This window comes from Macrobrachium nipponense, chromosome 9, assembly GCF_015104395.2.
Source record: "Macrobrachium nipponense isolate FS-2020 chromosome 9, ASM1510439v2, whole genome shotgun sequence".
In the NCBI taxonomy this organism is placed as follows: Eukaryota; Metazoa; Arthropoda; class Malacostraca; order Decapoda; family Palaemonidae; genus Macrobrachium; species Macrobrachium nipponense.
In genome coordinates, this window is record NC_061110.1 from 78,958,820 (window position 1) to 78,974,242 (window position 15,423).

At 41.1% G+C, this 15,423-nt stretch overlaps 1 protein-coding gene across 3 annotated transcripts in view; it reads right to left on the reverse strand.

Annotated features, from left to right (window-relative positions):
• Nucleotides 1-15,423, reverse strand: part of LOC135218277 (uncharacterized) — a 552,172-nt gene that overhangs the window by 208,234 nt on the left and 328,515 nt on the right. For 2 of the 3 annotated variants that reach the window (XM_064254484.1, XM_064254486.1), the window contains one exon: nt 2,122-2,163. The exons of the other annotated variant lie outside the window; for it this stretch is intronic. In XM_064254484.1, coding sequence (XP_064110554.1) covers nt 2,122-2,157 — 36 coding nt within the window. In that variant the 5' untranslated portion in view covers nt 2,158-2,163. Of the gene's footprint in view, nt 1-2,121; nt 2,164-15,423 lie in introns of those variants that run through there. 3 annotated transcript variants of the gene reach the window in all.

Sequence of the window (15,423 nt, forward strand, 5' to 3'; positions counted from 1 at the left end):
CGGTATCAGTTATTTATCTCTTGCAGTATCTATCCCAGACTACCCAAATTTGCCCAAACAATTCACTCTCAATTTCTACGTAGCATATTTACCCAACCATCTAATCTAGGACCTATCCCACTGGACTTTGACATTCCGATGCTCAGTCTCTGTAGTTAGTCGGTTTTCATCCATCCATCTGTCACGGAGCCCATCCCGCTGTCCATCTGTTTATATGTTTATACGAAGGGCGAAGCTCTAAGACGGAAAAACATCAATTAACCACCATTAACGCCACAGTAACGGGGACCATTAGCCTCTATTAGGCGCGAATCTAACGTCTGCTGATTGCTCATCTGTTTGTTTATCTTTTTGTTTATCTGTTGGTTTCAAGGCGTATTTACATGTCAGGAGATTTCTGACAGAGATTCCGCCAGAGGAGAACAACACTGTTGCGTTTGCCAGCGCCAGAGTGGATTGCGTCTGTATGCGCCAGAGTGGATTATGTAGTTGCTTCATTTAAAGGTGTAGGTCGGGTTGTAACCCCCGGGTGTCATATCATTCGATATCGTTGGCATCGTGCCATCATCAAAGAGATGATGCTGTGCCAATGCTGTTGACATTATTCATCACGAATGTATATATTATATATATATATATATATATATATATATATATATATATATATATATGACATATATATTATATATATATATATATATATATATATAATATATATATATATATATATATATATATATATATATATATTACAACGTGTATGTAAGTTTGTGTGTGTATATATATGTATGTATGTATATATATATATATATATATATATATATATATATATATATATATTACAACGTGTATGTAAGTTTGTATATATATATTTGAATTTTTATCAAATCACCGTGATTCATATACATGCATTAAGCTACAAATGTCCATTAGTATCCAATTCGCTCTACCTCGGAATTAATATATTTTCATATATGTTAACCGAAGGGGAATTTTTTTTTTTATAACAACTTCGTCCTCTCATGGATTCGAACCAGCGTTTAGAGGAGAAATCGGGACTTCAGTGACATTACCGAGAGAGAGAGAGAGAGAGAGAGAGAGAGAGAGTCTTCTCATGCCACCATAATCCATACATGCTAATATTTGTGTATGGTATCCAAATCAGAAAAAGCTATTTTACGTTTGATTTCCACCCACGAATAAGAAGTATTAGAAAAGACGTTAAACCGACAGGTCTAAAATGTAACCCTCAAACATCAAGGCAAACTGAGATGAAAATACATAAACGTGAATGTAAACACAAAAGAACAGAAGGCCGAAATAAACATCTATAAGCTAACTTAGCTGAATTACGAAAGATACGAATGAAAACGTTCAGACGTTCATGGCTTTATTGCATTCATAAGATACCATCTCCTTGGCAAAGAACTACTAAAACTACGTCACTGCGATATGAATAAACCCTTGAAGTGGGATACCATGAATGGCACACTTAACAACTGCCAAGAGAGAGAGAGAGAGAGAGAGAGAGAGAGAGAGAGAGAGAGAGAGAGAGAGAGAGATTAACTTCACAAATAAAGGCGTTCATTATGAAAGTGAAGCGAGAAAGAAACCAGCTTTATGAAAATGTCTAGACAATCGAGCGACATTCGCCTATTTTCTGTTAAACGAAGAGAAAAATAACGCCACAATGAAATGAAGATATTACGGCAATATAACAAATGAAGTAACTCTTTAAAATGGTGCCCAGTAAAGTGTAGCGAGAGAGAGAGAGAGAGAGAGAGAGAGAGAGAGAGAGAGAGAGAGAGAGTCTTACAGAGAACAGAAATGACTGACAGATTAAACGAGCATCTCCTTGGCAGCCATTCGAGGTCAGGAGATGCATTAACACACTTTAGACCGCTCAGTAGGGGCAGAATAAATATAGATGGTAACTAACATACTGGTCTCATATATCAATTCATAAAAATGTCAACAATTTCTAAATAAAAATAAAAGAAGGGTAAGACTAGAACAATCTAAAACCTGATAAAATGAAAACATACGACAAATAGTGGCCGCGTCTCAGGATATTGTCACTGGAATTAACAACATTGGAAATTAATAAAAGAAATTATTTACCTTACACTTTCCGTCACGTACTACATCCCTCAGCATGCTCACCTGGAAAAGAAAAAGATGCATTTATTATGTAAATTTACAACAGGTCGCCGAAAATAACAGCACAAGCAGATAGTTAATCATATGAGTAAAACAATAAAAAAAAAGTCAGTATATGATACATAGGAATGCATTTCTCATTATCAGCAGGAGATACAGCTTGTCCACAGTCACGATAAAAAAAAGTAGAAAATCCACTTGCTCCATGTATAATGCGCGAGCAATATATGTATGTATAAATGTATACAATTGCTCGAAAACGCATATGTAACACAAAGACATCAATGTATTTGCATACACCAATACGTAAACAAGTCCGATTAGTTATGCATAGAAATGATCCAGAGACTAATAACATTCGCATACATCTCAGAATTTCAAAAGTACTATAAATAGCAAAGGAGAAATGCTTTCATAAATACAAAGATATAGTTAACATAAAACGTCACTGGAAATAGCTATTATGCATTACGGTAATTTGTTGAATTGTTGAAATGTGCAAACAACCACACACAAAAAAAGGGGAATTTCTTAAACAAGTTTCCATATAACAACCTTCCAAAGAGACACTATATAAACATGAAATAGTAGAAACTGGCAATAGAACAGGGCACATGAAATAAGTATGACAACCTCTCGTAACCTCAAAAGCACTGGTATGGAAAAGACCGTCAGAAATAAATCACTACTTAGCTTCAAAGTAATGAGTAGTTGCTACGTCTATAGAACGCCTCGCCTTCCCAGCAGAGTTTTAGTTATATTTAATTATAAAAGTCGCAGCCATGCCTTCTGAAGCGACTGTTGTTGGGAGAGTGGGTATGCCGTAGGACTGATATTTCCGGTCTGACGGAAGCTTAGGGTAAGAGAGGCAGGTCACAAGAGTAGCTAGGCTTCGAGATGGATTTTAGGGACTTCTACAATAAGACCTATTTTCCTTCCCAATTTGCTGGCGTTGTGTTTACCACCTTTCAGGCAATGCTCGAGGCGGTTTTTGGAAGCCCCCGTGATTCGAAACCAAGCAGTACCGCCCTCAGTCGGCTGCGAGACGTGATCTCGGGCAGAGGTCAAATTGCCAGCCTCCCAAAATTAGGCCTACCCACGTCGTGCTGGTGGACACGGACCCCAGACCTGAACAGAGGTCGGACCGCATTCTTCTACAAGGATACACAGAATATTGCATAAAGGTACGTCTGAAAGTGTAAACTCAACCCAGCACCTTTTACTACCATACGACTCTTGCTAAATTCATTTTCAATTCTCGTTTTTTCCCCTTCTACATCAGAAGCCCTTTGTCCTCATCGGGCCACGTGCTCCCTTTGTGACTTGTTAAAGACCTAGTTTTCGTGCATACCTCAGTGAACCATTCGAGTTTACCTTCCCCAATGTTAGAGAATTAATCAGCCTTAATCAAAGCAAGAAGTCATTTTTCCTTTTATCTCGTTTAATCTGGGATTCTTTTCCAGATTCCATGAGTCACGTGCCGTCTCTGCCCGCAAGTGTGCATTAACCCAAGTGAATGAAAATCAGCTTGAATTGAATGAGACTATAGCCCCAACGTGGGGCCAATATCATTTAACTTTTCTCCAGGCCAGCACGGGCCTTTCTGTAAATAAATAGTTTTAAAAAAGTAACGAGCTGAGTTTTCTGGCGACCTTCCTCTAAAGAAAGTTTACGGTAAGTTCAAGCAATTCCCTCTTGAAACCCCTAAAAATTATTCTTCCGTTTACGTATCTAGTCTCTCACAAGGCCCTATATACGTAAATTGGCGCCTTGCCAGGATAAAAGAAAGTTTACGGTAAGTTCAAGCAATTCCCTCTTGAAATCCCTAAATTACTTCCGTTTACGTATCTAGTCTCTCACAAGGCCCTATATACGTAAAATTGTCGACCTCGCGAGGATCGAATCCGGGCTTGCTTAAAAAAGCTTGTAAATCGCGTTATCCGTTGTAAAAACGTAAACTGTAAATGTTTTTCAAGCGCAAAAACTAAGCACACTTGCAGGGAAAGAAGACACACTGACTCACGGTAAGGTATTCCATTCATTCATAATATGATTATTCTATAACCAATGTTAGCTTAAGGTACGTTTAAGTATTTTTATTATTAGAAGTGTGGTTAAACAAATGCGTAGGTAGAAATCTTATTATTGTAACGGCGAACGCGCCAGAGCTTTATTTTAGCGGCGAGCAATTTGCCCCGCGAATTCTCTGTTACTTTTTTTGTGCTGTCCTCGTCGGACGAGACAGAGCACGTGTGTAGAATAGATGCCAGAAAGAACCAGATCAAAACTAGGAAGTGCTTTGCCAGGGTTTATTGCTGTGTTTGAAAGCCTAGCTAGTTAGGAGTGTTTTACTAATAGTTACGGCAAAAGAAGTGTACAATTCTTTTGTCTGTGATATGTTAGGGAATCCATTTTTAACTTAGTTTCATTCCAAGTGTTGGTACCGCTACCTCTCAGCTTAAATTCAGCTTAGAGCATTCTCACGCCTGCGCGGTCTCAACCAACCTTCGTCTCATTCACAGCGGCAGCCATGTTTGTTTCCTCTTTCAACATTCTCTAAACAATTTTAAGCAAAGTAACGTAAGTCACGAAGTTTTAACGTAATAATATCAATGTCTACTAGTATCTATCGTCTGCCAGAGAAATTAACGTGATTCGCCTTTAATAAGAAACTAAGTTCGTGTTTGTAAATTACCTTCGCATTTACAGAGAATCAGCTGTTTTGAACGACATGCTGTGCGCTAGCAGCGCTACCAGCTCGTCACATGTTTCACCTCGCATCGCTCACTCACTCGCTCGCTGAGCGAAGTTTTCATTTCACTTCGCACTTAACGTAACCTCATTCACAATTGTTTGCTAACATCGTTTCAAATCCTTACCGTAATTTTTCACTTGTCCTTACGTAAAGTTAACGTAAATCTTAAAAGTAGAATCACTTGCAAGAATTGTTAACGTAAAACGCGGTCTTTGTAAATTTCATATTGAAACGCAAATAATTTCATAAGCGCGAGCCGCTACTAGTAACGTAAAAATCGTTTTCACTCACGAGCGCGTTATCATTTTCATAAAATGTTTATCCAAAGCAATTCTTTCACAAAAAAAACGTTAACGTAAGTAGATAATTTAACGCAAGTTGCGTCATATTAAAACTAAGAATTAGTAGTTCAATTCAATATAAGGGAGTTCATTCATATATCATTTTTCCCCCTCTCGAGAGAGAGAGAGAGAGAGAGAGAGAGAGAGAGAGAGAAAACCAGAACACAGTATTCACGAAGCCAAGAGTACTACATCTTACCATTAATTATAGCATGCCGAATTAACCTTATTTTAGTCTCTTGTGTCTTTCATTTACACAGCGTGATACGTACGCGCCTGTGTCCATTGCAGTTTTTCAAGCATTTATTTATTTCATTTACCGAGTACTTCAGCGAGGACTGAGCATTCCTAAAATTTCCATTACCTGTCGTTGCCCGAGTGGTCTTTTCATGTTCTTTATCACGAAAGACTTGCGTATACCGCAAGCACAATTCGCACAGTGTGCACGCCAATTCATTACTTCCAGACAGGGAAGTCGTTACCAGTTTAGGACTGGCCACCACCAGTGCACGTCAGGTCTTACCATTTTACAGTGCCACTAATTCTTGACACTGTCCATCGACTGGCTGCTGAAGTACTCCCACCTTTTACTTTCTCTCCTCCACCATTACACTCTGCCATGAGCAGTGCCATTTCACTTCAGTATATTTAAGTATACTGCATGTAGTGTCCGGGACACACCAGCACGATACCAGTGCTCCAAGGAACGCCTCCATAAATGCCATTGCACCTGTACAGGCCGTAAAGGTAGCCATTAAACCTGCGTGTCCGTCCTTACGGAACGCCCAATATTAGTGTATCCGTGTACAAGGGTCAGTGATCCTTCGGAACACTCAACAAGGGAACGCCTCCCAGAAGTGCCGCAATACCAGCCCTAAGTGCTGACAAACCTGCGTGTCCGTCCTTACGGAACGCCCAATTCATTAATGTCCGTGTACGAGGATCAGTGATCTTTCGGACCATCCCAAGGGAACGCCTCCCCAAAGTGCCGCAATACCAGCACTACTAGTGCTGCCCAAGGAACGCCTCCTCATAAGTGCCGCGCACCTGTACAGACGTACAGGTAGCCCTATACCTGCGTGTCCGTCCTACGGAACGCTCATTCATTATAGAGTATCCGCCATTTTGGATCATTGAACCAAGGAACGCCTCCTCATAGTGCCGTGCCCACCTGTATTGGACCTACAGGTAGCCCATTCCAACGTCTCCCAAGTTGGGAACGCCCGTAAGTGTGACGTACGCCGCACACTGCATTCGATTTTTCCACCTCATCAGAAGGTGCCAGTCACAAAGTGCCACCGAGCACCCAGTCTTTTCACTTTTCATTACCACGTCGCAGAACACATTTCCAAGTGAGTGCTACTTTCCACAGTAGGCACTCCCATTCCATTCAATACCCTTTCCTGGCCTTTATTCTCATTTTCATCAGAGCCTCTACTGCAGCCTAAGGGAAATGTCTTCCCCTGCTTCCCGCGACTTCTTTGCCAGAGAGCTAGAGAACTCGGAGCCCTCATAACTCTGGGCAAGGAGGCTGGTTACACTGGACCAGCACTAGACCAGTGGATAAGGCGGCGCAGCAGGCTGCCGCGCCTGCAAGAAAAGGAAGAAAGGGAAACCAGAGAAAAGCCGGAGAAGCAGAGAGAAAAGAAAGAGAAGCCGAAAGGAATGGCAAGGGAAGAGGAGCGAAAGCATGAGCTCGCTCTCAAGGAGAAGGAACTCTACATCAAGCGGGAGAAGGCCCGTAAGGAGAGTATCCTAGCTCAAGCCACTCTGCCAGCTTCCAGCCCTGCACTGTCTCTCTTAGTCCCGCCGTCTCTGGTCAGCCTGACATCCTTTCTATTTGTGAGCCTGGTCCTGATCCAGTGCCGGAGATAGAAATTCCCTGCCGCATCCTGCCAGCCTTTTACCTTTTTACCGCCTACCTCCTCCCCTTTTGGAAGAGGTAAGCCCACCAGTTGAACCCCGCGGACTTGTTTCCGAGGGTGATCCAACAGAGGACGTTTCACCTGTGCCAGAGCACCCTGCCAGCCTTGGTGACTCCACAGATTCGCAACCTGTGGGGCCATCTCGGTCTTATCATCCAGTGCCACGGAAGAGGTTCTGGAACACGTTCTGCCGAGACTGTGGCCGCAAGGGTCACATGTCTGCCAACTATGGAGGGTGCGCAAATTTTAATATTCCTGCCATCGCAATGGCCGTCACCAATCCTTCTTCTCTAGGACCCCCAGCTAAGGGCCCTATAACCGTCGCACCCCTCCAAAGCCATTATCAGCCAAGCCACGTCAGAGCCTACGACGACTCTGGCGCTCAAATCTCCCCTGATACGGGAAGACCGAATACCCTGAGGGGCTAACGTTGATAGACGTCGATTGATCACCATTGAAGGTATCAATCACATTAAACTGATCCTTCCAACCGTCCAATTGAGGGTCACCAGACCTCAACTTTTCCAGAATTTGTACCCTTGCAGTTGCAAGCTACATTCCAGGAGGTTACGACCTTCTCCTAGGGCAAGACATGAAGTCTCCCTCGCATTCCAAAAAGCCTAGGGGTCCTACCCCACAACAAATCACTCCAAAGCAAGGAGTCATCGAAATTCTACTTCCTCTAGGAAGTATCCTCCCACAGTCATTTCCCCCGCTACCAGGAGGGAGATTGATCATTCACAGTTCCGTTGCAAAACCTGCAACGTAATAGGGCACTCCACGAATTGGCCTAGGTGCCCTAGCAAACTACCAGCAGCGACACTGTCCATTTTCCACAAGGCCTAGCCTTCAACAAGAGACAGGAGCCTCTGTCTCCATTTCCAAGGGCACGCTGAGAGGTATTGCACCTCCGGTACCCGTCACAGGTCCAGTCGACCTCAACTCTCTGCCAGTGCACTTGGCAGCACTGAGCAGTGCCAAGCTCCGTCCAGCCTGGACGTAGAGCCACCACCGAACTTGACCTCTGCGCCTGGCCCCGAGCTAGCGCCGGCGCCTAACCTTATCAAGGATCCTCCTACAGGAGATCCTCCAACAGGCATGGAGCTTACCACAGCCCATGGCCAATCACTAGTTCCTTCTTCTTCATCCTTACCTCTGTCGCCCGAGGATGAACCTCCGGCAGACCTTACCTTTGTACCTCCTCTGGAAAACCAGGAACTGCCCGACCAGGAGTCAGCCTGGAGTTTTCCCCTCACGACGGTTGCCGCAGCAGCCGGAGTGAGGGCCTCCCCTGCAGTAGGTTCCACCTCTACGACGGTTGCTGCAGAGACCGAAGTAGGGTGTTCTCCTGAAATCCTTCAGGCTACCGCTGCCTCAGCTCCTGCCGGCGTTTCTGGCCTTACCCCAGAGTCGTTGCCTCCGTCTACTCCAAGGACTGGTATAGCCAGGTCCTGGAGGAATAAGAAGAAGAAGAAGAAGGGACGTCATTAACATACTAACAAAAGAGCCACATGCTCTCCTTGACACCTGTGCCCAAGGTACAGTGTCGCATTCAATTGCAGAGTGATCCTGGCACCTACCCAGAGAAGGTAGCCAGCCCGATCCCTGCCAGTAGAACTAACCCTCTAACCCCTAGAAATTGTGATACTAACACTCATGTAAAGTCATAACTACCTCATTGCATTTCCCTCCTGGTAAATTAACCACTCATCATCCCCAACGCATCATTACCTCTCATTATGTATTTTAACATTCCGTCGCTGAACTACTGCTGTGCTTTTACCACACTCTGGAATGATTGCGTCTTCATTTAACTGTATTGAGTAGGTTAGGCTAATGATTTAGTACCAGGGCATTAGGTTAGTAGCAAGTAGAATTTTCAAGTAACCTTATCTAGGGGTAGAGTAGACTGTCGTCACAAGACAAACCTGTAGTTATTTATTAGGCTAGACTACATCACTATATTAAGTTAGTACACTTAGCATCTTTGCCTATAAGTTAGGTAGGCCATTGTAGTCAGCCGTATCGCTGCTCAAAAAACTTCAAGTTAGAGTAGGAGAACTGGGTTGTCGAGGCGATCAACTTATTTAAGCCAAGACCTTCACGCCCGAAAGGGAGTGAATGCCTTCTTAACAGGGGAGCTGCTACGTCTATAGAACGCCTCGCCTTCCCAGCAGAGTTTTAGTTATATTTAATTATAAAAGTCGCAGCCATGCCGTTCTGAAGCGACTGTTGTTGGAGAGTGGGTATGCCGTAGGACTGAATATTTCCGGTCTGACGGAAGCTTAGGGTAAGAGAGGCAGGTCACAAGAGTAGCTAGGCTTCGAGATGATTTTAGGGACTTCTACAATAAGACCTATTTTCCTTCCCAATTTGCTGGCGTTGTGTTTACCACCATTTCAGGCAATGCTCGAGGCGGTTTTTTTGAAGAACCCCCGTGATTCGAAACCAAGCAGTATCGCCCTCAGTCGGCTGCGAGACGTGATCTCGGGCAGAGGTCAAATTGCCAGCCTCCCAAAATTAGGCCTACCCCACGTCGTGCTGGTGGACACGGACCCCAGACCTGAACAGAGGTCGGACCGCATTCTTCTACAAGATACACAGAATATTGCATAAAGGTACGTCTGAAAGTGTAAACTTCAACCCAGCACCTTTTACTACCATACGACTCTTGCTAAATTCATTTTCAATTCTCGTTTTTTCCCCTTCTACATCAGAAGCCCTTTGTCCTCATCGGGCACGTGGCTCCCCTTTGTGACTTGTTAAAGACCTAGTTTTCGTGCATACCTCAGTGAACCATTCGAGTTTACCTTCCCCAATGTTAGAGAATTAATCAGCCTTAATCAAAGCAAGAAGTCATTTTTCCTTTTATCTCGTTTAATCTGGGATTCTTTTCCAGATTCCATGAGTCACGTGCCGTCTCTGCCCGCAAGTGTGCATAACCCAAGTGAATGAAAATCAGCTTGAATTGAATGAGACTATAAGCCCCAACGTGGGGGCCAATATCATTTAACTTTTCTCCAGGCCAGCACGGGCCTTTCTGTAAATAAATAGTTTTAAAGTAACGAGCTGAGTTTTCTGGCGACCTTCCCTCTAAAGAAAGTTTACGGTAAGTTCAAGCAATTCCCTCTTGAAATCCCTAAAATTACTTCCGTTTACGTATCTAGTCTCTCACAAGGCCCTATATACGTAAAAGTAGGAATGATCTTCGGTGATGGGTTATGTTGTATCGTGGCTCATAAATAGAATCGGGGTTTTGATGCTTTTTGGAAAAAGAAGCAAGCACTAATTCAAAGGCACTGCCAACTGTAACAACGCAGACAATTAGGAGATTGAGGGATCTCCCTACTGAAATAAAAAAAGAAATGGATAATCGTTGATCTCACTAAGATTCTAACAGATGAATAACCGTTCAACATACAAGTATACTCGAATCAAAACAGGCCTTGAAAGCGAAACTGAATCAGTGGCAAGCATTCTACTTAAAAGTAAAATAAATAACTAAGAAATCTTTAAAATAATGCATAAAAAAGTCACTACTAGGAATGCCAGTCATCAATTACAAAACTGGCAATACAATTTGCCGAGTTATCATAATTTCCTGTAACATTTATGATGTTTTTTTTTACAAACAGCAAGAGGTTGCCAATTTATTTAAAACCACATCGGAACAATATTAATGAATTGATTCAAACGATCCTAGAAAGACACAGGCTCAATTCCAAACCAAACTAGTCATTCTTTTCCATGAGACGCAATAAATCTTTTGAAAGTCCGTTCATCGGTTTCACGTACTCCTGCTTCCAGACAACCATACAAACAATCTGAACCAAAAGCTAAACGACTTAGTGCAAGTAGATATATTAAGAGATGAAGGCTTTTGGCAGAACAAAAGTCTGCCAGGTCTAACAAACAGAAATGAAACAGCGATTGAGAGCCAGCAACCAAAGTCCAAACCAAACGATCGCTTCACATCCGGAAGCGAGTTGAAACAAAAACCGAATTCCATTAAAATACGAATATAAACGTCAAATACAATAACATCTAAACCAAAGGCCAAAAAACAATTAAATAAATATAATCACCACAACCTCATTCAACGTCGTGAATCCACAGAATAATTAACAAAAGGATTAAACCATACTACCATTATTCGAGACTAAAAAAAAAGAAAAAAAAAGAGCATTCAATACATTGATGAAAAACATTCATTTTGCATTATTCAAAATTAATCAATTGCGTAAGTGAGGGGATCAAATGAACCCAAAACTGCTCTGTGATACAAATGAACCTTTTAAAATAATTTTTCCCCTTTTTTAATAGATCATTAACAGCCTCGTATGAATATCGCGCAGTTGTTTGGTAAAATGCGAAAAAATAATGGGTAATCATCGGTCAGTGGAGGAAATTGTATGAATTGTATAAAGGGGGAGGGGGAGGGGGTTGAATGAGGGAGGAATGAGGGACAGGAGGGAACGCAGATGAAGAGAGGGAGAGAGTTGTTGCACAACAGGTAAATCTAAGAAGAGTATCTAACCATTAGTATGCACCTGAAGTGTGCAATGTATGTTTATTTAATAAGTGGAATAAATGTAGATTGGGAATATAAACCTGTAGAAGAGGAGGAAAGAAATCATGGGAAAAAAATACTACAATATGCAAACGAGGGGGAAAACGGTGGCAGGAAACAATGGCAAGACTATTGAGGAACAAGAAACAATACTAAAAAAAAAAGAAAAAAAGCAAGAAATCACGTTAAAATCTAGAGCAAGGGATACAAGTAGATACAGAGGGTACAAATGCATTCCAGCAACCTTTCAAAAGACGAATCCGGAAAGTATTCAACGATATTCTAGTTTTTCCGACAGCAATGCTTACTACAGTTAAATACTAAACTTCTACATAAATCCACCTGACTCTTTACTCAAACCATCATTATCGTCATTAAAATTGTTTTTGAATATCGAAAATGAATTCATTAAATCAACAAACCTTTAATAGTAAAACGTACAGACGTATTTTGCAACCTGATCTTAATGTTACCTGCCGTTCAATGATTCCTTTGTTCTACGATAACAAATATTTAAAAATTACTTAGATATTTTTTATCTATGTCATCGACCAGCATTAGCAAAGCCGCCGCCAAAACAAAAGAAAGCGACACAGAATGCGCTGGGAACACAGAGGGGTCAAAAGTTCTGAAGATCAAAAGAGGCAAGTGTTCGAACGGATACCTCGAGATCATGATCTTCCCCTGATAGCATGGAAGAATGAATCTCGACAGAAACACTTTAACATAGATGGAGGTAGCGATGTCGATGAGAAACGGAAGGTTCAGATAGAGAGAGAGAGAGAGAGAGAGAGAGAGAGAGAGAGAGAGAGAGAGAGAGAGGTCTAGTGGCAATACAGGTGAGTTTAAATTATACTATCTGTTATGGCAGCTAATTATGCCTCGGTTTTAATTTATCAATGTATAGTAAGAAAAAATGTAGGGCATGACAAGCTCGGCACAAAGGCGAAATGAATAGAATGGATAATAAAAATAAAAAAATCTTACCGAAAGCAGACCTACAAGCTATAAATGTAACTGATTGTATTGTAGACTTTTGCATCCAATTTGATAATATAAAAGATAGATGAAATTCAACCCACTTAGCAAATACAAAATTAGGAAGGACCTTGTGTCCTATCTTACCAAATTCAGCGAAGTCAAGTGACATATGAGGTTACGAAAATGGATGACTGAATGCCGAAGGCGTACTTGTACTCCTTGCCTATTCAAAGCAATAGGAGGAATGTCCAGTACTCTCATCTGTCTACGAGTGGCAAAATTCTCTGGCAACCATTCAAGCTCTTCGTGCAGTCCACCCACAGCTGCCTCTTTCCATTGTATTCAGGAGGTCATTTCTTTTGTTCTTGGCCTCTTCTTATCTAATCGCCTCTAAATTTGCCTCTGTATTGTAACCAACTCTATAAATAGAACTTTATATATCTTTATTCTTCCATTAACAGGAAGACTTTTCTATATAACAGAGATAATGATAAAAATATCATAGAGGTTCCTTGTTAAACGAACATCCGTCTCATGTGCTTAATTGAGAACAACAAAGCACAAGACACAAAACGGCAATAAGCAAATAACAAAACAAAAACATCAATTTTTCGTGTAGTACTACAAGTTACGCAAAGGAACTTGCCTTTGCTGTGGTAGGATACATTTTTATAAGAACTGGGAGCGAACGCGCGCACGTGTGAAGTTGTTATGGATTCACAGTAGGTTCAGAAAACGGGTTTGTGGGGTGAGTGAGGACTTCAAATTCATTTATTCCATCGAATGATAAAGCACTTTACATCCAAGCGAGCCTCTAGCCATCCGGCAAAGGATATCGAAGGGAAGAGAGAGATCCAATCTATTCTCTTTTTCACGCCGAAATTCATTTTTAAACTGTTCTTTCCGGCTATTGTCCACTCTCTCTCTCTCTCTCTCTCTCTCTCTCTCTCTCTCTCTCTCTCTCTCTCTCTCTCTCTCTCTCTCCTCTTCCTTCCCCTTTCTCCATCCCTTTCAATCAAAAGTTTTCATAAAGTATTTAAATAACTCTTCTACTTAATGTATCATTGTTTAAATTTTGGTAAAAAGTCAGAGATTCCAATAGACAAAACTCTCCTTTTAGAGAATACACAATGCGGCTTATTTCTTCCATTTTTTGTTGTTAAAAATTTAAACTTTCAATTCGCTCACACAAAGGTATAATGCACTTTTCATTTTAAAGACTAAAAATTGTATTTATAAATGAACATATCACAACATTTCGACAGTTATTGATCACTTTAGTTATTCACTCTATAAAAAAAATGAAGGACATTCTTCTTCCGCATTTCCCACTTCCATTTCCTCAACCCGACTCCACCTCGTTTCAGTCCCTTAACTTCTAGGGAAGGAAGAAAGGATGGAAAAAGGAGAGAGAAACAAACAAAGGGAGAGACAAGAACAGGAAGAGCCAGATGAAGGAAGAGGAGTTACACAGACTAGAGACAGATAAAGAGGGACAGGCAGAGAGGAACAAAGTCTCCAAATGCCACACAGAAACCAACAGCATCAAAATAACAACAGCAACAACAATCAAAGAAAAGGTACAACTTTCAAAATGAAGGCAGATGTTCAGTTTTAAATATGTCCCTCGTTCCGCTTTTTTCTCACCTTGTTTTCTTTTCGTTGAGGAAATGATGAAAGAACGGGTACAGCAGTGGCTACTGATTAGGCTTATCTCTGTTTGTTTGTATGGTGTTTTTACGTTGCATGGAACCAGTGGTTATTCAGCAACGGGACCAACGGCTTTACGTGACTTCCGAACCACGTCGAGAGGTGAAACTTCTTATCACCAAGAATAAATACACATCTCTAACCCCTCAGTGGAATGCCTGAGAATTGAACTCGCGGTCACCGAGGTGGCAGGCCAAGACAATACCGATCACGCCACTGAGGCGCTCTCTCTGAGGTTGCTTCCTATTCAGTAAACGGCGTTTGCACTGTGCTGCTGATTTAATAATATACGCACAAAAGCGGATCCAGAAAAATTTCATGGGGCACCAATTTTCATATTATACATACATACATATATGTGTATGTGTATATATATTAGTATATGTGTATAATATACAATGTATACATGTGTATATATACATTTATATCAAAACTATACAAATATATGAAGCTACTGGAAAATGCTAGATCTACATGAAGTATTTCTGTCATATAATAACATAATACGTATATTTTCTTCAGCTTATTATTCAGTATTTAAGTAGAAATTAAGAAACGGGCAGCAATCGCCAGTTGTATCAGGAAATATCGAATTCATTATTATTATCATTAAGATTATTGTTATTATTATAACTTTTTCTCAAAATTATTTCTATAATAGATTTTTTTCCATTTTGTTTATATTTCTCGTTTATGTTATTACTGTCTAAATCTCACTATTATTATTATTTTGTCATTATTTTTCATGGGGGAGGCAAGTCCCCAGGAGGGCATCAACCCCCTGGATCCGCTGGTGTATTACACGTGAATATATATATATATATATATATATATTATATATATATCTGAATATATAATATATATATATGCGTATGCGTCTGTGTTTCAAAGGGCTTCCGTGCCTCTTCCTCTAAGTGATATTTAGACTAGTAATCCATGGTGATCCCCACCTTGAGTCCCCAGGGCCAGTTCCTCATCACA